The 24,552-nt window shown below is 48.3% G+C and overlaps 1 protein-coding gene across 1 annotated transcript in view; it reads left to right on the top strand.

Moving 5' to 3' along the window:
- Positions 1–527: 527 nt before the first annotated feature.
- Positions 528–24,552, top strand: part of SH3BP5 (SH3 domain binding protein 5) — a 477,928-nt gene continuing 453,903 nt past the window's right edge. Inside the window, exon 1 of the mRNA XM_069648745.1 lies at positions 528–1,252. Within this exon, the coding sequence (XP_069504846.1) occupies positions 1,148–1,252 (105 nt within the window). The 5' untranslated portion in view covers positions 528–1,147. The remainder of the gene's footprint in view (positions 1,253–24,552) is intronic.

The raw sequence follows: 24,552 nt of genomic DNA, 5'->3' as shown, positions 1-24,552 counted from the left end.
GCAGGTCTCCACCAAATGCAGCTTGTAATGCGAGCATAGCAAACGCACATGTATAACCTCGAATGCAACTAATGTATTTCCGTGTCATAAACTGCTGACTGCCGGCAATTGCTATGGGTCCCCCGAGGTTCGGGCTCCTTTTAACTGAAAAAGTTGAAAGGCCCTGACGCCGTCCCTCGAAACATCCTACCTCTTTATATCTTCGCTGCACCCTAAATCGCCACTTTCAGAAAGACCCTTACATCATTCTGTTTTCACACACATAACCCTGCCCCCACTTGTCCACCCTAATCATTAACAAAACAAAAGAGCTTATGGCTGGAAGGTTTCATCTGGCATTGCTCTACTTATAAGTCCTTTCTGTTCGAAATGACATTCTGTCCTGCAATACAAAACTGTGCCGTCCATTAAGCTCCAACTAGCAGGCCCTGAAAACAAGGGGCTAAAGTCAGGCAGTGAGAGGAAATGTCCCTGGGAACGTCTGTCTGTGGGCATGCTATACCAGGCGACTGGCCTCAAATAATGACATTGAGAGCTTTCCTTTGGAGCCCGCACAGTTTACCGGCGGGTAGTGCTAGAGAGGCGTGGCGTGCACCACACCACACCTCTGTCTTTGTTGTGCTTCTGGGGTGAACACTCTTGCGAAAGGGCTGCACTGGTGGTGGGTTGCGCGGGGTGCCGCCGCGTTTCAAGGGGAAGGCGCCTTTTGTATCGCACGTTTCCGTCCCTCGGATGTGCAGGAGGTGAACAAGGGAAGCTCACCCTGACAGGGCAGAAGCCGACTGGGGCCGTTCAGTGACAGCTGAAGGGGAGGTGCCGGCCAGCCTTCCCTCCGCCCCTCTGCCGTCTGCGGGGAGGGCAGGCGCAGACTGCCGCTCTGCGCTCCGTCTGCGACACCTTCACTCGTGCCAGTGGTACGCGCGGCTGGCATAGGCACAGCAGCAGCCTGAACATGGTGGCGGCCAGCCAGCAGGTCTGACCCCCCGGGAGACAATGCTACCCCCTACTGGCTTTCCAAGACCACGGAAAAGAGAAGGCGAGGAGCACGGCGAAGGGGGGCTGCGCTACCCACCGCGGAGAGGCTGCGCCGACTTTCTGGGAACCCAGCAGTGAAGCAATAATATTAATACAGACTGGCACAGCCTGCATGCCGTATCCGGGAGCACAAAGCAACATGGACATTCTGGCAAAAAGGTCCCGGGCGGAGGAGACGGTGCCCCACGAAGAGGAGGAAGTGGACCCCCGCATACAGGTACACACCCCTCGGTGTTCTTATGTCCCACGCCTCTACTCCTACCCTGCAAAAAAGCTGAATGTGAGATCTGAAAGATAGCTCAGCTGGTTTACACGCCTGCTGCTGAGATCTGCCTGTGTCCTATAGCTTCGAATTCCGCTGGCTCTACTCATCCTTTCATTCATAAGAGGCAGATAAAATGTGTACCATCGAGATGGTTACTTACAGTTGCCCTGAAGTCCTCTGTAGTATATTCTCTGTAATTAAACCTCTGTGTTATTGGCCCTGTTGCCTCTTGTTTTTAGCTGTGTGCTGGGTTTTGGTACTTGCCAGTTTGTTGAATACAAAATGTACCAAGAGTTTATTATTACATCCGCTCAGACAGGGACAATGATTTCAAATCAATTATGTAATGTGCACCCTGTAAGGAAGGTCAGTCGGCTAGTGTGCCTGCTTCAGAGACTGGTAACAATGTATGGCATCCATTAGACCGAGCAATAAAAAGATCAGTTATCGGTGTTTTCAGCGGTCGATACATTAGCACTGTGTGAAATAGCGATCTTTGTTAACGTGATCCGGCAATACACCCAACGCCCCCAAACTACTAGAGAAATACAGGGCGAGCCCACCTGATGCCACACAAAAGGGGTTGGTGCTCTACCTGCTCACCCATGTTTCCCGATTGAATTGTGATGAAAGGGCCTTTAAGTGCTGCTGGTGGACTGTTGCAGAGAGGTGCTGCTTGGCTGTCTGGAGAGATTGTCGAGGGGGAGGGGCGGGGTGGACGGTGTGCTCCTGCGGTATGCTTGCACCTCGATCCACGTTATATTTTCTTTGTGACTGTTTTACCTATGCCATGCAGTTCCACATGCAGCATTTTCGTTGTTATCTACAGTCCCACCTCTCTCAGCCCCCATTTGGGGGCACTGTTTCCCCGAATGAATTTTCCTAGCAGAACAACAAAGAGACCGTAGTCTGTTTTTTTTTTCTCGAAGGACTGCATCCATCCCTGTGTGGGGTTCTGGTTTAATCACAACCACCTGGACTGTGATTATGAACTCGGGGAGGGGAGGCAGGGCTGTGCTGGGGAGAAGGCAGGGCTCCACTGGGCTAACGCTCTCTCTGCGACTACGTAATGTGATCTAAACTGCTCATGTACAGCTCGACTTCTGCCATTTTGGAGACCTCTTGGCACTTTGTACTCTCATACTTTCAAGTAGTACCTTTTTGGTAAAATTGGAATACTGCCAGCCCCCTGACCAAGATGACTGTGATATGATATGATATGATATTTATAACACGCTTAAAACCCAGGACCGGGGGTCGAACCTGTGTTGCTCCGTGTCATCTTGCTTCCAAGGCGAGCACGTTGCCCCAGAGCTATCCTCCTGGTGGCGTTTGTGTGAGTGTGTATTAAGCCTGTGGCAATGTCATTAATGCAGCCTTTCTTAAAAAAATGCCCTCTGCACTGCCCCCTTCTAAATACACATACAGTACTAAACGCATTACTGGCATAACAAGCATTGCCAATGCACATATGTGAGTGCCCTTGTGTGGTAGCGGTGCACGGTATAACTCAACATTAAATGTAGGGTACATACATGATATATACGTGAGCTATTTACCTTTGTTATGCTGTTTCTAGTGCAGTAGAAACGTTTCTTGCTATGTGCCTGGCCTCTTTATTCGGGCCTCAGTTCTCGTGTGGGGCTAATGGATGCCTGACTGCCCCAGTCTGCTGGTCAGTGTAAGTGATCGCGTGTCCCTCTGTTGGCAGATGCTGGTCCCATTGGGTTTCTGATTTTGGTTTCCCTCTGCTGGGATGGAGTGGGCCATCAAGGCTCGGTTGCATTCTGCGATTTGTAGTTTTTCGTTCTCCGATACACATGGATGACTCCAAGTCCCAGAATGCAATGCATCAAACAGGGCTGGGTGAGCAGCTCATGCCTGACACGGAGAGGCTCGATTGCTGTGGTTGGTGGGTTTCAGTCCCTTGTCTGTTTTTACCCTCTGGCCACGCACAGTGTGTATTTAGGGAAGGTGGACCTGTGGTTTTAGACCCACTGGTACATCTTGGACATAAAGCTGGGGGGGGGGGAGCATTGGGACTCGCCCCACCTGGCTCCTTTCAGTCGAAGCACCCCTCCACAAAGTTGTCAAATGGTATTGACCAGTGCCCCCACGTGAGACCCCAAGCACCAACACCTGCCTCCACCACTGCAAGACCATGGCCAGGCCTCCTGCCAGTTTGAAGTCCCCCAGGCTGTGCCTCCAGTTCAGCTGTAGCTTTCCAGGACTTGTTTTGGGTTCCCGAGGGATAGCTCCTATTGTGTGTGGCATCCTGCATTGTGTTACAGTTTGGGGGCGCGGGGGGGGGGCATTGTCACATAGGACCCTGGTTAATCTTCGGTGTGAATGGGTATTCGTTCCTGCGGTGCTGAGAGTGTTGGGTGCTTGGGTCACTCTTCTTAATGTGGCACCAGGATTTGGGCACACCTGGACCTTGAATGGCAGGTGTAATCTACCCAGCTCTGCCCTGCCCCCATGTCCGTTTCTTAGTGTATGTAGTGTTGCTTAAGGAAGTGGAGGTGCAGGCTTTCTGTAGGGGGATAGGGGGGGTAGTCTTGCGCTTGGGTTATGTTGAACCCAAGAATTCATCCTTCTAGAGAAGGATCGGTGAGATGCGGCTGTGCAGGAGGCCCTATTGGGTAGATTGCAGCATAATCACGGTGCCGATGGCCGCAGTACAGTGACCATAACGTTTATCTTGCCTGCAGGCGTGACTCAATGTATGTTTTGTGATGTCTTATGGTATGTTATATCTTTACTCTTTGAAAGGCAGCTCTTTACCACATGCTCTCTGTGACGCTTATCTTTCAAAGGTTTATGGAGCTTCAATCTTGGAATCTCGGCTTCATTTATCGTCTTTTCCCACTTCTTCCTGATACCAAAATGTCTTGTACATAAGAAGCACTTATATTTTGGACTTTGTTGGCCTTGGAATTGGCAGCAAGCTTCTCTAGAGATTTAAAAGACACAGGGCCCGATTCATTGATTTTTTTTTTTTTTGCACGGTTCAAAGTGACTTTGCACTGACGACACACCCTGATTCATGGAACTGTACAAAATGTGTTTTGGCAGTGCAATGTCCGTGCAAAGTCCTTTTGTACTGCACAAATGACTATGCACTGACTTTGCACTGCAAAAATACACTTTGCAGAGTTCTGTGAATCAGGGTTTGTGTCGGAAGTGCAAAGTCACCTTACAGCAGTGAAAGTCACTTTGAACCGTGCCAAAAAATTCCATGGATCGGGCCCATAGACTATCCCCGCAGTGACCCGGCCAGTCATGTCTCCACTATACTGAGGATAGACCCAGTCTGTCCCGGCAGTGACCCGGCCAGTCATGTCTCCACTATACTGAGAATAGACCCAGCCTATCCCAGCAGTGACCCGGCCAGTCATGTCTCCACTATACTGAGAATAGACCCAGCCTATCCCAGCAGTTACCCGGCCAGTCATGTTTTCGCTATACTTAAGATAGACCCAGGTATCCCAGCAGTGACCCGGCCAGTCATGTCTCCACTATACTGAGGATAGACCCAGGCTATCCCAGCAGTGACCCGGCCAGTCATGTCTCCGCTATACTGAGGATCGATGCAGTGACCCGGCCAGTCACGTCTCCACTATACTGAGGATCGATGCAGTGACCCGGCCAGTCACGTCTCCACTATACTGAGGATCGATGCAGTGACCCGGCCAGTCACGTCTCCACTATACTGAGGATCGATGCAGTGATCCGGCCAGTCATGTCTCCACTATCCTGAGGATAGACCCAGGCTATCCCAGCAGTGATAGACCCAGGCTATCCCAGCAGTGGCGGCCAGTCATGTCTCCACTATACTGAGGATAGACCCAGTCTATCCCAGCAGTGACCCGGCCAGTCATGTCTCCGCTATACTGAGGATAGACCCAGTCTATCCCGGCAGTGACCCGGCCAGTCATGTCTCCACTATACTGAGGATAGACCCAGTCTGTCCCAGCAGTGACCCGGCCAGTCATGTCTCCGCTATACGGAGGATAGACCCAGTCTATCCCAGCAGTGACCCGGCCAGTCATGTCTCCGCTATACGGAGGATAGACCCAGTCTATCCCGGCAGTGACCCGGCCAGTCATGTCTCCGCTATACTGAGGATAGACCCAGTCTATCCCGGCAGTGACCCGGCCAGTCATGTCTCCGCTATACTGAGGATAGACCCAGTCTATCCCGGCAGTGACCCGGCCAGTCATGTCTCCGCTATACTGAGGATAGACCCAGTCTGTCCCAGCAGTGACCCGGCCAGTCATGTTTTCGCTATACTTAAGATAGACCCAGGCTATCCCAGCAGTGACCCGGCCAGTCATGTCTCCACTATACTGAGGATAGACCCAGCCTATCCCAGCAGTGACCCAGCCAGTCATGTCTCCACTATACTTAGGATAGACCCAGCCTATCCCAGCAGTGACCCGGCCAGTCATGTCTCCACTATACTGAGGATAGACCCAGTCTGCCCGGCAGTGACCCGGCCAGTCATGTCTCCACTATACTGAGGATAGACCCAGGCTATCCCAGCAGTGACCCGGCCAGTCATGTCTCCACTATACTGAGGATAGACCCAGCCTGTCCCAGCAGTGACCCGGCCAGTCATGTCTCCACTATACTGAGGATAGACCCAGCCTGTCCCAGCAGTGACCCGGCCAGTCATGTCTCCACTATACTGAGGATAGACCCAGCCTGTCCCAGCAGTGACCCGGCCAGTCATGTCTCCACTATACTGAGGATAGACCCAGCCTGTCCCAGCAGTGACCCGGCCAGTCATGTCTCCACTATACTGAGGATAGACCCAGCCTGTCCCAGCAGTGACCCGGCCAGTCATGTCTCCACTATACTGAGGATAGACCCAGCCTGTCCCAGCAGTGACCCGGCCAGTCATGTCTCCACTATACTGAGGATAGACCCAGCCTGTCCCAGCAGTGACCCGGCCAGTCATGTCTCCACTATACTGAGGATAGACCCAGTCTGTCCCAGCAGTGACCCGGCCAGTCATGTCTCCACTATACTGAGGATAGACCCAGTCTGTCCCAGCAGTGACCCGGCCAGTCATGTCTCCACTATACCGAGGATAAACCCAGCCCATCTCAAGCCCCTCATCCACCCAGACTATACATTTACAATTTCATTATTTTCATCTCTCCACCCACTCTCCCTCAGTTAAAACTCCCTTCCATTCTTCCCATCCTCCTTTTTATATTTAACACCTCTTCCTTAAATCTCCTATTTTCATTTCCTCCCAGCAGACTAAGGTCTGGCGATCCCTGGGTGGGCACAGAATACACCCTTAAATCTCAGACTAGGGCACTTTGAGACCACTAACATGGTGATTTGGTGCAGTATAAAAGCATACTAATAATAATTGGCTCCTGGTTGTATAGGATGCCTGGTTTACACTCTAAAAAGCAGTGAGCTCAAACGTCTCCCGTTGAAACTGTTTCTGAAACGTGCGCTTTTGGCAGACATCTAAAGGTGTCCCATGCGAGGTGTGAGTAGTTCCCGCAGTTCTCCTTTTCCTAGAGAACTACAATGGGAAAACCTTATGGTCCTCTACACAGAGCACAAGTTATGAAAAAACGGTGGGGGTAATCATTAACCTATGCAAAGGGAAGTGACGTCACAGGAAGTGACTATTTTTATTTATTTTTGATATTTGTAATGCGCCAGTAGCTCGCGAGCATGGGGCGCAGAGACAAGAACACGAGAGACAGTCAGACAGGTGGATAGACAGATGAGACGGGATCAACACACGGAGATTACTCTATCTCAAAGTGAAATGTGCTAATTCCATTGACATGGGCTTTCCTAATTGAAGAACGTCCCTGGGACGAATGCACATTTGCTTTTCAGAAAGTTAATCATCCAGAAAAATAAACAGAGAGACGTGATTGTTCTTTAACATTACTTTGAAGCTATGAAAGGCGCGTAACATGGGAAGACTGAGCCTCCCTACAGGGCAAAATGCCAACACGAGATATTTCCTAACCACCTCAGTCACATTTCCGTTTGGTTGCGTGGGTGATTTGGCTGGAAACCTGACAACCTGTGTTCAAGTTCCCCCTGCAGGCACCGAACATATTTAACCCATAAACGCAAGTGAAGGAAGCATGCTACTTAAAAAAAAAAAAGAAAAAAAAATGTCTACACCGGCCCTACAAATACCCAAAGGAACGATGTCCACCCTCTTTAAATAAAGTGGCAGTACGCCGTCCACCTGAGTGTGCCCTCAAGTTGAGCCCTTCTGTGGCTTATCCTGGTGTTTCCACATGCAATCGTGGTTTGCCAATTATCAGAAGAACCGGTTTTCCTTTGCATTCTGGTAACTGCAGTTTTATGTTGTCTATTAGAAATCCAGGACTGCAAGCATTTGAATTAAAAGTTAAAAGTGGGACTGGTTGAGCTTCTCACACCTGCAATAGAATAGCTGGAGATCTCTACTCAATCCGTTTACAAAGGTAAACTCACCAGTAGCCGGCAATAGGCGAAGTTCAAAGAGGCAAACTCACCGTTAGCCGGCAATAGAGGAAGTCCAAAGAGGCAAACTCACCATTACCCGGCAATAGGAGAAGCCCAAGACCACAGAAGCAATCTCACCATTACCCGGCAATAGGCGAAGTCCAAAGAGGCAAACTCACCACTAGCCGGCAATAGAGGAAGTTCACAGAGGCAAACTCACCATTAGCCGGCAAAAAGCCAGGCCGGAGGATAGCTCAGGGGCAACACGTTTGTCTTGGTCCCATGCTTAGCGACTGGTCTCTAGTATTAAGCGTGCTATAAAAGATGAATGAATTAATTATTAACAGCCCAATGTCCAAAGAGGCAAGCTCACCTTTATTTATTTATTTGTACCACGCCGTAAGCCTGCAGGCATCGGGGCGCAACATAGACACACAACACAATAGATTTACGGGATGACAGGATAAATGACAGGACCTTGAAAATGAGCTACCTGTCTAGTTTGATGTAACCATTACTGGATTTACTTGAAAAGGTGGGTTTTTAGTTTTTTCTAAAAGTGGTATATTTAGGCTCTAGTCTTGGGTGTAACAGTAAATTGTTCCATTTGGTTGTGGCTGCTGTTGGAAAGGGTTTACCTGAGCCATATTATATATCTCTTATATGATGCGGCTGTGATCCTGCCCAGGGCTTCAGATCTCAAAGCTCGCCCTGGTACGTAGCAGCGGGTGATCTTTGTCTTGAGATAAGATAGTGCTTTTCCATGAAGGCATCTGTGGACCAGTGTCATAGCTTTGAACTGTATCCTGTCTTCCACAGTTAGCCAATGCAGGCCTCTTCCGTCTTGACTCTTATGTTCCTTCTTAGATTTCTGTTTCACAATATTGACAGCGTTCTTCTGGATTATCTGGCATTTTGCTATGCACTGTTTATTTGCTCCTAGCAGGAGTGCGTTCCCATAGTCCAGCCGTGACAATATGGTCGCTCTAGCAATAGTCGCACAGTTTTCTTCACTCAAATAGGTTTTATTTGCTCTGAGGAGCTTAAGGTAAGATGAACAATTCTTGCTCACATACATAACCTGCGCTCTGCACTCATTGAGGATTCCATAAACATCCATAGTGTCTTCACCTTGCCCACTATCTGGATGAGGGAGTCTTTCATATGGAAGGACTGATAGTAGGGGATTAGTTTAGCCCGAGCTTGGTGAGACCCAAACAGCATCAGCTCTGTTTTACTTCCATGAGGCACATCCAATTGTTGTCCATCCAAGATTCAATTGTGTTGTGCAGTATCTTCAGTGTGGCACTGTCCTTCGTGTAGTCCTCACTCAGCTCTACCACCAGCTGGGTATCATCAGCGTACGCCACAAAAGATGGCAGGTTCATATGAGAATGTGAGAATGTGTCTCCCCAGTGCACCTTAGACTTCCTATCAGTAAGGAAGGAAGTCAACCAACAGATTGGCCGGCAATAGGGTAAGTCTAGAGAGGCATTCATAGTTTCCATTTAACAATAATAATTCCCATTTATATAGTGCTACGAACCCTCAGGCATTTTACCCACGGTGTGGGATGCTCATTTATCAACCTCGGAAGGATGAAAGGCTGAGTTTGGCCCTGCTGGGATTTGAACCTGGGTCGGCACGGTTGTCAAAGCGAGCCCTCTACTCACTGTGCTATCTGACCGGCTAGAAGCCTTCAGTGTACGAAACCAATATTTTCATGTACAATCCAGTCCGCATATTGCAGCAGGCCTAAGGACGCATGGGGTGGCAAGGTTTTGTAATGGATGCAGGACAGGGTGCTGGCCTGCTGTGGGAACGAGTATCGTTAAGGCGAGCCAGGGGACGATCCAAAGGGTCCAATCCTCTGGAAGCATTCCTTTCCCATGGAGGGTGTTTTCCTGGGAGCGCTCCCGTACCAGAGATAGCTGTATCAAAAAGACATTGGGGCTCATGCTCGTCAGAGCCATAACGTTAATGAAAGGAGTTAAAGTCTTGCGTCGGCCTTTTACTCCTTCTAACGACACGGCTCATTTTCAAGCATTTGTATGACGGAGAGGAGGGATGGAGCGCAACTTGCGTTTCTGCCACTACCCTTCTTCTCCGCCATACAAATGCTCCAGCATTTGCACCTGCATGGATTTTCATTCCGGCGCAAATGCTGGAGAGCCCTATGGGGCATAAAGCAGGCGGACTCCATTGGAACCCATTGTAAACACTGTCTGCCATGCTTGCATGCCAGACAACGTTTACAATTACAAATAATGTGTGCATGGTAATCAGTGATCACAAATTAAAAATAAATACTCTCTGACGAGCGTTTAATTATAATTGTGAGCACCGCTTGCCATGGCAAGCGGTGCTCACAATCCAAAGTAAACGCTTCCTGGCATGCCAACATGCCAGGCAGCGTTTACTCAATTTACACTGCAGAGGGCAAATGTAAAGGGAAAACGGTGGTGTACACGCTTCTATGTCATCTTTTGCCCTTGCAGTGCAAATCACCATAATTTGGCAGCGGGACCCAATTACGTTACAGTGTATATGCAACGGGTCGCGCCACCAAATTACAGGGAGCTGGAAAATGAGCCCCAATGACATTTTTGTATGAAACAACTATTCTTTTCATCAGTGTATCCACCAATGTGGATTGTGCTGTCTTTCACTAAGATTTATCAATCATGCAAGGCAAGTAGGTTTCCTCTAGCATAAATCAACATGTTTCGGTGTTAAGGCCCTCCTCGGGCTGCTGGTCTGGAGCTGAATTCATGCAACCTGTGAATACATTTTTTTAATGAGGTTAAGCGTTTTTCTCTACCTCTAATAACCGTGCACTCCCCAGAAGTAGTGTGCATTCCAGATGATTGTATTGTTAGAGTATATGATGTAGGATCTTGTGGAGAAGCACAAAGAGACCATTTTGGGTCAAAAGTGCATCACGTGTGGGGCAATGCTATGAGTAGTTGATGTAGACATGAGGAGACCTGCGATTGGACGATGTTGGGGTAATTTACACATCTGCCAAGGGTTCTCGCCTCGTTTCAAACTTATTTACCTACTCCTGGTCATTCAGCCAACATTACTTTTATTTTTTTATATATTTATTTGTAAGGCGCTATAATCCGCAGGCATCAAGGTGCAACATGTACACGAGACATTTAGAAAACAAAGACCGAAAAATCGGGATCAGAGGATCAGCCTAACAGTAATGTTTTCATCTTTTTCCGGAAAAAAAGTCTGCGTTTCTTCCTTATGAAGATTCTCCGGAACGGCACTCCATGCCATGGCGGCTTTAACTGGGAAAGAATTGCCCTTTCTTCCCGTTCTCCTCACCCGGGGAACTGTGAGTAGATTTGCTGTGCTGGAGCGTATATATCCTGCTTGGTGTGTGTCTAGTTCGAGATTGTGTTAGAGGTTCTGGGGCCTTGCCGAATAGGCACTTGTGGGTCAAGGAGAGGATTTTAAATGTAATTTTTTTTTAATTTAACTTTTTATTGGCATTTAGGTCAAACAAAACGCAGAATGACAACTTGTGAGTACACGCAACACCCCCGCCCTTCCTTGTCCCCCCCCTCCCCTCCGGTCATGTTCATGCCGGATTCTTACTCTGCTGAAGTTGTTGAGCCTTAGTCTCCACCTTCTTAGAAGGCCTTTGCCCCTTCACCCTCGGTCCGTAAGGTTCCTGTGGGCCCCGCCATTCGTCCTTAGGTATCCGGGATAGGATTTGAGGTGTACTGGCTTCTCATATCAGGCCCAATATCTGCACCCTCTTTGGGCACCACGCTCTCTTGGAATCCTGCATCAGGAATTTCATCACGAGAACCCAGTCCATCTGGAATGTCTGGTGTTTGCCCACAACCAAATGGGAGACCCATTCCATAGTCACACATTTCCCAGACTTTGCCTATCCATTCGTGGTACGTGGGTACTGCTTTGGACTTCCACTTTTGAGCTATTAACAGGGCCCTAGCCAATACCAGGGTAATGTACACTTTACACTGGGTCCTTGTGGGTAGCATCTTCAGCTCTCCCCTCAGCCCCAAGATAAACAGGCCCCTGGTCGCCCCCCGAGTTACTCCCAATATGTCTGCCAGAGCTGCCTGTACTGTATCCCAGAACCGTTTGATCTTCGGGCATTCCCACTACATGTGCCTCCAGCTCCCCTCCCCCCTGCATTCCCTCCAACATAGCTTTGAATTAGTACGAAAGAATGCTGCCATCCTAATCTGGTTGATATGACACTGGTACATGAATTCCAACTAGATTTCTTGTATTTGTAGCAATTTAGCCAGTTTGGGAATAATTGCCCATAGCCCGCTCCATTGGGCTACCTCTAAAATTGAATCCTTTTGATGACAGGTAACCAATGAAGGTCTCTTCGATAGCTGGTAACATGCTCTCTACTGGGGATGTTGTCTATTACTCTGTTTTGTTTTGGATTATCTGGAGTCTATGCACGCTCTCCTTACTAGCCCCACCAAGATGAGCGTTGCAATAGTCAGGACGAAGCAGGATAATTCCTCGTACCAGAATTTCACCGTTTTTATGTGAAACCAGGGGATTTATTTGGCGTAGCACTTTGAGGTGGTATTGAGCATTTTTAACGACATTGTTGACATGTGTGTCAGAGCTTAGTGATGCTTCCAGCACTGTGCCCAAAGTCTTGACTTTTGCCACCACAGGGATACGGCTATTGTCTACCTGGAAACCTGACTATACCTGGCTTAGTTTGGCCCTTGCTTGTTTTGTGCCAAAGTTCATAAGTTCTGTTTTTGAACCACTGAGGCGCATCCATTTCTTGACCATCCATTCTCGAATAAATGAGTAGATGGAGGTGAGGTTGGCCAAGTCGGTTGAGTCATCTCCACAGAGATCCATTATCGGTTGGAAATCATCTGCCTCATTGGTAAAAATGCAGGCCCTTTGATTTCAACTGCTTGGACAGTGGTTTTATGTATATATTAAAAAGGGCCTGTGACATGCATCCCCTGAACTCCATATCTAATGGGGGTTGCCTTGGAGCATGCCTTCCCTCAACAGATCTAAGAGTATCTTTCACTCTGGAAAGATTCCATCGTCTTGATGACATCACTGGAACAATTCCCTTCAGATGCTAATGTTTTGAGCAAGTGAGAGTGGTCTAACAAATCAGAATCAGCTGAGAGGTCCAGGAGGATCAACAACCCGGCTTTATGTTCTTTATCAGCATTTGTGATTGTAAGTTTAGCAATGCGCTTTCTGGTTCATGGTGACTCCTGAAACCAGATTGTTTAGGGCGAAATATCACTGACGTCTCAGTTGTATGGCTGCGACTTTGCATTTTATTCTGGGACTTGTTTATAATGTATTGTTGTACAAAGTGCTGCTGGCTAAAACGCCAGTACTGACAAAGGAGGTGATCCGTTGGTCACTCTCAGGCATACCAACATGCCCAATGCCATTTGGGAATTGCACATCCAGTCCTGCTTTTTTGCGGTCTTTCCCAGAATGCATAAAAAACCAAGACGGAATGCAACCCAAATGATCTAGGTTTGTAGGCACCTTACTAACTGGAGAATCTTACTGGAATGCCAGCTTTCCATCATGGCTTGTTTGTCTTGGCGCATACATGCCAATATGTCACATGTAGTTCAGGAGATGCCCAGACAGTCGTGCTTTATTCTTTTGATCTTGGGACTTGTAGTTTTTCTTTGTTATTATAAATCCAGGACTGCAAGTCCCGCAATACATCAAATTAAATAGGATTGGCTGAGCATCTCCTGAAGGATATGGGGCATCGTGGCATGTATGCTGGCGTGCCCTCTCTGAGCGCTGCACATGTGGTCTTGGGGTTGCCTTTGGTATCCCTTCAAAGTATGTTGGCAAAATGCTTAACTTGGGGTTTCACTTTAGATTTTGAATGATCTCTCAGGTTATTCATCTTAGAGCTGAGATGAGAACCACATCCCGGTAAGGTCTGATATAGTTCCCCTTTTGTGGCTTCCTGTACACAGCCTTACAGATCGGGGTGGGGGAGGGGGTGTATCAGCTACTTTGACTCCCTAAAAATAGGCAAAATCTCATAAAAAAATAAACAATACTCCCAACAAATAATAAGAAACAGGCACGTAAGGAGCCTTCCCCTGCTGTCCCCACACAGCAGTGGCGTGTTCAGGGAGTGGCCTGGGGTGGCACGTGCTAGCCCTGGAATCTGATTGGCCACCCCAGGTGCCACCCCATTAGACTAAACTATGATCATTAAACTTTAAACACATGATTGTAAAACACGAATGTTAGTAATAAAAGTAGATATGGGTAGTGGAGACGCTTAGTAAATTAATGCTATTCAGACACGTGTGCGCGCGCGCGTGCGCACACTCGTACTTCATGCCACCCCATGCATATGTCAGTGCCCCACTTGCCCCCCCCCCCACCCCACCAGTTAACACGCCACTGCCACACAGATATGCTTGGACCAGTAGAACACGTAGTACCACAGGAAGAAACTATTATTAGTACTGCCTGGCCTGAAGAGGCAAAAATGTGTCTTTTATAGTGCATCAAAGGTGAAAACTATATTTAACAAGAATTCTGTTTTAAAGCAAACACATATGTAACTTGCTTATAAACAAATATTCCCATTAGGAATGGGACTTACTTTTTATTGACTGAAAAATCATTTTACCCCCAGCTTTTAAAAATAGGGAGTCAAATCTTCTTACTACCCAATCTTATCTGGAGCACTGCATGTACACATCTCTGCAGATCACACTTCCCTTTGTTCCGATGACAGGCTCTTGTGCTCAGATACTGCTACAATGGCGCTGGGGTGCTCCCAGACCGCTGCAATCCACAGGCAGCCTGCCCTATGCAGAATTTGGCTGGCACTGTCCCCGAGGGAGCGTGGGTCTAGACGGATGAGCAGCAACGCAAAGATGGAAAGGCCCCGAGGTAGATTCACGAAAGGACAGGGTCACTAGCACCCACCTTCAACGTGGTACTAACTGGCTCAGGGACGGAAGCGAGGATTTAGGGAGCAGGTGCCAAGAGCAGCTCCTGGGTGTCTGGCAACACCTGCATCTGGGCGGCGAAGAGCTGGAACAAACCTGCATGTGAGGGGCACACAGCAGTCACTATACACGACCCATGAGTAAAATGAAGCCTGTTCAAAGAAGAAAATGGAAGTCGAAATGACTAAAGGCTCGTCCACTAAAGGACACGGGCTCTCGCTTCCACCTTGGATGTGTAATTTACACAGGAGTAAGATGGACCCATCTCAATGCGGATAAACTAAAGGACACGGGCTCTCGCTTCCACCTTGGATGTGTAATTTACACAGGAGTAAGATGGACCCTTCTCAATGCGGATAAACTAAAGGACACAGGCTCTCGCTTCCACCTTGGATGTGTAATTTACACAGGAGTAAGATGGACCCTTCTCAATGCGGATAAACTAAAGGACACAGGCTCTCGCTTCCACCTTGGATGTGTAATTTACACAGGAGTAAGATGGACCCTTCTCAATGCGGATAAACTAAAGGACACAGGCTCTCGCTTCCACCTTGGATGTGTAATTTACACAGGAGTAAGATGGACCCTTCTCAATGCGGATAAACTAAAGGACACAGGCTCTCGCTTCCACCTTGGATGTGTAATTTACACAGGAGTAAGATGGACCCTTCTCAATGCGGATAAACTAAAGGACACAGGCTCTCGCTTCCACCTTGGATGTGTAATTTACAAAGGCATAAAATGAACCCTACTCAATACTGATAAACTAAAGGATGGGGGCGCTCACACCCACCTTGGAAGGGTAATTTACACAGGAGTAAGATGAACCTTACTCAATGCTGATACACCAAATGACAGGAGCTTTCACCCACACCTTGGATGTGTAATTTACACAGGAGTAAGATGAACCCTACTCAATGCTGATAAACTAAAGGACGGGGCTCTCACACCTACCTCTAATGTGTAATTTACTCAGGAGTAACATTTACCCCACTCAGTACTGATTCAAGGGCAGGGGCTCTCACACCCTCAATGGATGTGTAAATTAAACGGGAGTAATATGAACTCTACTCAGTGCTGATAAACTAACGGACGGGGGCTCTCACACCTACCTCTAATGTGTAATTTACTCAGGAGTAACATTTACCCCACTCAGTACTGATTCAAGGGCAGGGGCTCTCACACCCTCAATGGATGTGTAATTTAAACGGGAGTAATATGAACTCTACTCAGTGCTGATAAACTAACGGACGGGGGCTCTCACACCTACCTGTGATGTGTAATTTACACAGGAGTAATAGGAACCCTACTCAATGTTGATTCACTAAAGGACGGGAGCTCTCACACCCTCAATGGATGAGTAATTTACACAGGAGTAATATGAAACCTACCCGATGCTGATTCACTAAAGAAAATTTTTATGATGGGTATTCAAAATCCTGTCCCTAGTGATGCCACTATCCTTCAGGATTACGGTACATTCTTGCTCCCATTTGTTGAAGCAGGGCAAATTTTTTGAGTCCAGCAGCAGCTTCAATTCCTCCCAGATTGAACCCTCCTCTGCCAACAAATACTTCTTAGTAATGAGAGATTTTTAGCGAGGATGTGGAACTTAAGAGATGGTTACCAAGTTCATAATGGATCGCCGCCATCGGGACACCTTTGGGGAGATGCAAGAGTTTCCTCCAAAATAAGCCCTCTAATACTTCCCAATGGGCTGAAAGTGGTAGCCCCTGATTTTCCCCACCATAGACTATAGATGGAACAGCCTTTAGTTTATAGAACTCAAGCACAGGTGTTAGTGAAAAATGGCCAAATCTTCTATTGATCGCAGAAGCCTGCGCTGCCAACATTCTAGACTTGGAGGCCCAATGGTTCTGTGTTTCAGGCCTACTCTGCACACCGTGCAGCCTGGTTCCTAGGTAGAGAAAGGCCAGCACGTTTTCTACGACTCCCCCATTTAGGCACCAGTGAAAGGTTTTGTATTTTAGCTCCGTACCTGGCCGAAGAATCAGGATCTTAGACTTTTTCAGGTTTATAGTAAGTTTGTTTTGGATAGCGTAAGCCTCCCGTGCATCCAACTTACACTGGAGGCCAATTGGGGTATTATCAAATGACACCAAATCATCAGCGTAAAACAAGTCATCGAGATTGAGTGTTGAGAGATGGGGAGAGAAGCTACGGATGGGCTCAAAAACCTCTCGGATATCGGGAGTGAAGAGGGTAAACCAAAGGGGGGGGGCAGAGTACAGACCTGCTTTATACCTACACATGGGTAAACTTCTCTTCTAAGAGTGACTCACAAAAGGACAGGGATCTCACGCCTACCATCAACGTGTAAAGTCCAAATAAGTGAAAGGAACCCTATCCACAGAAGGAAACAAAAGTGCACATGAATGAAGTCTGATCCACGAAAAGGACAGTAGCACTCCCATCCATCCTGGACGTGTAATTTATCAGTGATTAAAATGAACCTCTTTGAATGATGATCCAGGGGCTCCCACACCCACCTTGGATGTGTCATTTACACAAGAGTAGTATGCATCCGGCTCAATGCGTATTCACTAAATGACGGGGGCTTTCACACCCACCTTGGCTGTGTCATTTACACAGGAGTAATATGAGCCCTACTCAGTGCTGATACAGTAAAGGGCAGGGCTCTCACACCTTCTTTTGATGTGTAATATACACAGCAGTAATATGAGCCCCACCCACATGCAACTCACAGAAACATGTGTGTATAAGTCCTCTGGACCCTGCATCCCAAATTCACGAATGTGTGAGCATTGCTTAGTTCTGGTGCCTCTTGTGATTCGTGTCCATTTTGCTCGTGTGTAAATTACACACATAATGCGTGTAAGTGTTGCTTTTGTTTGGCAGGTGTGCCCCCTGTGTTGCCAGTGCAGCCACATTCGGCCAGCGCAGCCCGCCTTAGTGCAAGGGAGAGGCAGTGTGTGCGTTCCTGCCCACGGCTTAGTAGAGGCTGGAGTGAATAACACATGCATTGTATCAACCAAAAGTCAGAATACAAGGAAGGGGAGGGGGCGATGGTTGGGGCAAGCGGGCACAGCCGCCTGTGGTGGCATTTAAATAGAATGTGCTGTGAGCCCGTGAAGAAAGCAATTGGAAGCAGATTCTGTGTCTGGCCAGGAGCTCTGGCTGGGCCAGGCACGGGCCCATGTGAATAGGCTGTGAGTTGTGTGCGCCTGTTTGTATATGTGTCTCTCTTTTTTACTGTCATACTAGCTGTGTCAATGTGTGGAAAGTGCTGCCGCCATCTTAGAACCCTGTCAATTACCCAATGCATCTATCCTTTTAAAGGTATGAATGCCTTTTGCGATCACTAATCTTAGTAGGCGGCCGCTTTCTCCTCTTCTCAGTCTCTGTTCATGAACATGCAATAACTTTGAGCTTTCAATCATATTGATTTAAAAAAAAAAAAAGAAAAAAGCTTCCACTGGCCTGGCATGTTGGTCACACACTGTGGGATGTCATTTCCTGTTACGTTGCTAGGATTTTTTCTGCGAACTGCTGGCATTTGCATGATAAGGCGGTAATGGTAAAATCAGGCAGTGTTTCAAATACCGTCTGTTGTTACCACCACGTTAATTATCGCGATATTTACCACCTCCCTTCCTTCGCTTTCCTTTTACCTCTCCTCCGCAGACTACTGTCTGGTTTAACACCTTGGGGGATGGGGTGGGGGGGGGTGACACAGTACACTCCCCCACGGACCACAACTGGATGCTTTATGACCACTACAAAGCGACACCTGTACGTTAACCTGTCAATGATAACATTTGTGGAGCATAAAACAATTCTCCTAAGGGAATGTTCAGAAATGATACAGCGTAGGGACAGAAACATGTAAGAGGCATTACATTATAATATGATCCACGTGTTATCATATACCCAGAGTTTTCTAAGTAGGCACCAGGGATCGAACCTGTGGTGCTCCGTGTCATCTTGCTTCCAAGGGGAGCACCCTTGACCCTGAGCTATCCAACGATTATGTCTCCCATTTCCATTTGAATTCTCACAAACCAATTCAGTGGAATACCAGGGACAAAACAAATAGAAACAAAATGTATATAAGAAAATAGGTAACTTACAAACGTATCATTAATCTAAGGGGCAAGTGGTTCAAACTAAAGATGAGTACGAATTACTTTTTTGAAAACTCTTTTTTTGAAATTGCCATTTGGCATTAAGAACATGCCGTCGACATGGCACTGTGATGGTACAAACATCACAACATTAACTCGCAGTACAGTGGTTCAAAACAGACCCCCTCCCCCCCTTTTCTAGTAATGTATCTGTAGGCATTGGAGATGTGCTCGTTTTTGGTCTGGTTATTTGTGCCATAACTCGGTCTGGTTCGGGGCTAGTTTTTGGGAGGGTCTCCGTCATTGTCCTGGTTTTGTTGGTCCTGCTTAATGAGGAACCACGTGTATGGACCCCAGATGTCTGTGGGTTTGCTTGTTGGTGCGTGAGTCGTACATATTCCGTTTCCATTTCGTTACAGTACAGAATATCCGCCCGCCATTGCTCTGTGCTTGGTACTTGAGTGCTGCCCCGCGGTAGTGCTACCCGCCGCTTGGCCAGGAGTAATAGTAGCCCCAATAGCTTCCTCGTGTGCCTTGTGTGTCCCAGCAGTGCTATCAATGGTTCAATGGTGTCTGTACTATGTCTTCGTCCACTATCTCACTCAGTTTCTCGAGGACTTGCGCCCAGAACTGTCTCACTCTTGGGCATCCCCATGCCATATGTAGAAAGTCTTCAGGAGAGGTAGCACATTGAGGGCAGTTTTCGGTAGCGTCTGGGAAATTTATGTAGCATCGCCAGGGTATAGTAACACTGATGAAGATATTTAAAGTGTAGCAACTTGAATCTTGCATTGAGGGTCACCCTCCTCGTTTCCCAGCAGCAGTAGACCCGTGTTTCGTCTGGCATTCCTTCCCCCAGAGATTGCTCACATTTTGCCCGGGAACAAGTCTCTCCCCTCCCCCTGCCTTTAGTGTCCATGTGCTTGTTGTACAGGGTGGAGACTACATTACTGTCTCCGTTTCTTGAGAGCATGTGAGCCAGTATCGGGGATGTTTCGGGTTCATCAGGGAAAGCGTGGAAAATGTGTTTCAAGGAATCCCATAGTCGGAAATACAAAAACAGATCTAGTGTCGTAAGTTCCCCCATAGCTTTTATCTCCTCTGTCGCCAAGAACCGCCCCTCAGGCGTTTCATAAAGTTTACGTATCCCTTCTCACAGGTCAGCGGTACTCCGGGTATGTATGTGACCGTGAGGGTCGGGGAGTAGATGACCTCCCCCTTCGCCTTGTGTTCGAGGTGGGCCCAAGACTGGCAGGTCGATTGTACCATTGTTTGGCATTCTCGGGGTCCTCTTGGTTGATGTCCGTATGATTGCCCTTAAGAGGAATGGGGCTGCTAGGGCCCTTTCCACCTCCACCTGCCTCCTATCTGCCTGACCCTCAAACCGGTAGAGTAGGAATCCCGCTTGTGCTGCCACTTAATGTTTTGAAATCGGGTAATGCCAGCCTCCCCTCTCTAAAGGAACCACTAGTTTCTCCCAAGACATCCGAACCTACTTTCCAGCCCATATGAATCCCAGTATCTAGGAGTGCACCTTGCGGAAGTATTCTCCTGGGAGCGAAATCGGTAGCGCAGAAGTAGTACCATTTTGACCAGCGATAGCCTCCTATATAAGTCAAGTGAAAGTTCCATCCACTTATTCACTGGCGCTTTAGTTTGCTCCAGCACTTTGCGATCATTTAGATTATATAATTCTTCCGCAGAGGTGGCTATATGTATTCCCAGATACCTGGTGTGGGTGTCATGTCACTGATCCCATACTTATCATCCAAACATTTGGTGCCCACTGTAAGTGGAAATAATACTGATTTTGTGGGGTTTATCTTCCACCCGGAGCATTCACTAAAGGTCACCAACTCTGTTATTACATGACCCAGGTTGTGTTCCCGGTCCTTAATTTAAAGCACTGTATCGTCCGCGTATAGGGAGATGAGCACTCTGTGCTTGTATAATTGTATCCCTCTATTAATATGTCACTCCCTGATCCCCTCCGCTAGTGATTCAATGGCCATTGCGAATAGTAGCAGCAAGAGTGGACACCCCTGTCGTGTACCTTTCTCCAAGGGTAGGGCCGGTGTCAATAGGCAGTTCACCTGCACCTTAGCACAGGGTGAGGTGTAGAATAGTTGGACCAGTGTGATGCATTCTTCCCCCAGGCCTAGTCTGCAGAGTACAATGAACAGAAAGCGCCATTCTATAGAATTGAATGCTTTTGATGCGTCTTATAGCGTTGCCACTATGGAGTGGTCTAGTTGGACAGCCGACATCAAGCCAAACATTCTGCGTAACCCAGAGGAGGTGGATCGTCCTGGAATAAACCCCTATTGGTCCGCATTTGTAAAATTCGGCTGTGTAGCTGTCTGGGCCCAGGGATTTAACAAATGGTAATGATTTAATCGCTGATAGAACCTCTTCCAGAGACAGGGTGCGGCCTAGCCACTCCCTCTCTTCCGTCGTGCACCAGTATAGTGCCACCCTATCCAGGTATTTACCCAGTTCCTGCCGTGTTATTTGAACGTGTGAAGAATGCAGCTGACCTGTAGAATACAGCTGCCCTGTAGAAGGTTTTGAACTAGCGGACGATGTCTACATCTCCATACTTTATTTCCCCCTGTGCATTTTTGATAGGTAAGACTGGACCGACTGCCTTTCTATTTTAGCTGTTCTCGCTAGTACCCTACCTGGACGTTGTCCCTCCCCGTACTGTCGCGCCACTACCCTGCCCCGGAGATACTTCACTTCTCTTTGAGCTAGCTCATTGAATAATTGCAGTAGTTCCTTGATCTCTACGTTTGCGGTAGTGTCCCCCCTGCAGTTTCTGCTTGCAGGCGCTTAATCCGCATTTCGGTCTCTGCTAGTTGTTTAATTGTTTTGAGTATCCCCACCTCTCTGGATATGGAATCTTCATTGACTATGCATTTTAAACTTTCCCACAAGTTGCATATGATCCCAATGACCACACATTTAGATAAAAAAAGTCATCAATGGTTTTTGTACAATGCATCCCAGAATGTCCTATCCGTCAAGCGTTCGCTTTTAAATGACCACTTTCTTCTCCCCTCCTTTCTGTTGGGTGTTGTCAAGGCAAGGTGTACTGGTGCGTGATCCGATAATGTGTGTGCGAGAATAGTAACGTCCATTACCCAACTAGCTAGTGAGCGAGAAATCAGAAAATAGTCTAATTGTGATACAGTGCCGCGAACCGAGGAGTGAAATGTACATCCCCCTCCCCCAGGTTGCCTTACTCTTCGGATGTCCTCCATTTCCCATGACCAGCACATGTCTCGCAGCTTATTCATAATATTAGACGCAGACCTGAGGGTCCCACCCAATCTGTCCTGGTCTGGGTTCATTACTGCGTTAAAGTCACCCACCCAGACCATTTTCCCTGGAGGGGTTTCCTCTAGTTGCTTGGTTATCCACCCCAGGGTTTCCACCGAGTCCTGGTTGTACCCATTAAAGTTGATCAGGGCATGCAACCGGCCATGTATTGTCCCTCGTATCATTAAAGCACGCCCCACCTGGTCTCTACTCTGAGCAATCAGATGGAAATCCACTGTATTCCACAGCGATATGAATACTCCCCTTGAGTATGAAGAGAAATAGCGATGGCAGCCCCATTTTTGCCCAAATTTCGCTTCCGTCCCAGGGGTCGGATGGGTCTCCTGAAGGAATGCTATATCCACTTGGTGACGCTGCATATATAGAATAACCTTGCGTTTCTTAGATGAGCAGTTCAGGCTCCTGACCTTCCATGTTATGCTCCTAAGTGTGTTTGCCATTTTGTGGTGATAGAATCTTGGTCATCCCTGCCATTCCTTGGCTCATTGGTCGCACCGGCGAACAGACCCCATGACCTATGTGAAGAGGTAGTCCTGGAAACCATTGCAGTCTTTCAACTTCCCAACAAAACCCAATCCTCCCTCCCCCACCAACAACCACAACCTACCCCCCTTCCCCCTCCCCCTTATAACAAACAGATGCTCACACATGAAGTTGCGCCAGGGGACCAGCCACACAGCAGCCCCATTTAACGATCACATCTCCGACTTCCACGTGTTTTTGTGCCCTATCGGGGTTTGCCACTTTGTCCGTTTTTCTCCCCTCAGCGTGGTGCCCTGGGTAGTGATTCCAAAAACAGATTTGCCTCCTCCCAAGTGTGGAAGGATAGTTTGCGGCCATTGCGCTCCACTCTGAGTTTGACTGGGAAGAGCATTGCGTGCTTGCTATCCCTTTAGGAAGCCTTTTCTTGACCTCCACAAAGGTTCTCCTAGATGACTGTACCTTGTCGGAGAAATCTGGAAAGAAATGGATTGATGTGTCTTGGTATGTCAGAGATCCCAATTCCCTGGCCCTCCTAAGGGCCCAGTCCCTATCGGTATTACAATAAACAGACTATTATGGGCCTGGCTGGAGCACCAGGCACCAGGTGTTTCCCGCTGGGGATACGATGGGCTCTTTCTAGAATGAATACTGCAGAGAAACCATCTCGACCAAGGGTGTCCCTCAATAGGTCCTCCACCATCGTCTCCATTTTGCTTTGATCCCCAGCCTCGGGCACCCCGATGATTTCAGGTTGTTCCTGCGGGACTGGGACTCAAGGGCATCTTGTTTGTCTGACAGTTCTTTGAGGGCTCTCTTAACCGAAACCATCTCTCTCGTGCTGGTGTGAGATTCATCCTCAATGGTGGACACCCTGCCCTCCACTTCATCCAGGCGGTCCCCGTGTTTGTCCAGGCGCCCCTGCATATGGTACACTTTACATGTCGGCGTGTCCAGTTTTGCATCCAGGGATTGTATACTTGTCTGCACTTGCCCCAGCATATTCCTGATGTCCATGAGTGCACCGCAGGAGACAGAGCGGGGCCACCCGGGGTTCCTCTCTGAGGGTCAGTGAATTAGACGTGGCAGGTTGTTCAAAATGCAGCTTCAATTGTTGTTTGCTGGACTTTTGGGATTTCAACATGGTTGTTCGCCAATTCAGTTATGTTCTCTCTCCGTGGTAATGTCTGCGATCTATTTCTTGAGGGGTTTGCCTGGCCCCACACCGCACCTCCTCTGTTCCACAGCGGCGTTCCCACACACACTGTGGCAGTCGACAGTGTCCCTCTGGGTTGCAAGGGTGCTGGGGGGGCTGTTCTGCCTCTCCTCACCTCTTGCTGGGAGCCCACTCCCCCTAGTACTCATCTCCATGGGGTGGTTGCTGCACTGGTGTAGAGGCCTTTGCTCCAGTGGGCCAAGGTGTGGGCTGTTCCGGGGCTGTATGGGTGCACCTCAACCTCTGGCGCGCCTCTCCCTCTTCATAGATGTGTCCCAGGGGCTAATTACCACCGGTGCTGCCGTGGGTTGGGCACACCTCCCCAGAGTGTGTCCAGGGCTCGATGACTGAGGTGCACAAGCGTGCCCCCTGGGTACTTGCAGTGTTGTTGTTGAGGGGGGATGCAGAGGAGAGTAGGTGAAGAGCGACCGATGCTCCTCGCAGTGGGCTCTCCACGTCTAGTGGTCTCCCCCAGGGCCACCAGTCACTGGGACCCCCCCCTCTATCCTTACCCCGGTCCCTGTTGTCTCGCCCGGCTGACCTTCTGCATCGTGCACTGCGCCGCTCAGGACCTTTGCTGTTGTGCGCATGGGTTCTCTCGCAAGGGTCACTTCTCCGGCTGGTGTCAGTACTTGG

This window comes from Ambystoma mexicanum, chromosome 2q (genome assembly GCF_040938575.1).
Source record: "Ambystoma mexicanum isolate Mex_15411 chromosome 2q, UKY_AmexF1_1, whole genome shotgun sequence".
NCBI lineage: Eukaryota > Metazoa > Chordata > Amphibia > Caudata > Ambystomatidae > Ambystoma > Ambystoma mexicanum.
The sequence above is the reverse complement of the archived record's forward strand: the minus strand, read 5'-3'. Positions and strand labels throughout refer to the sequence as shown.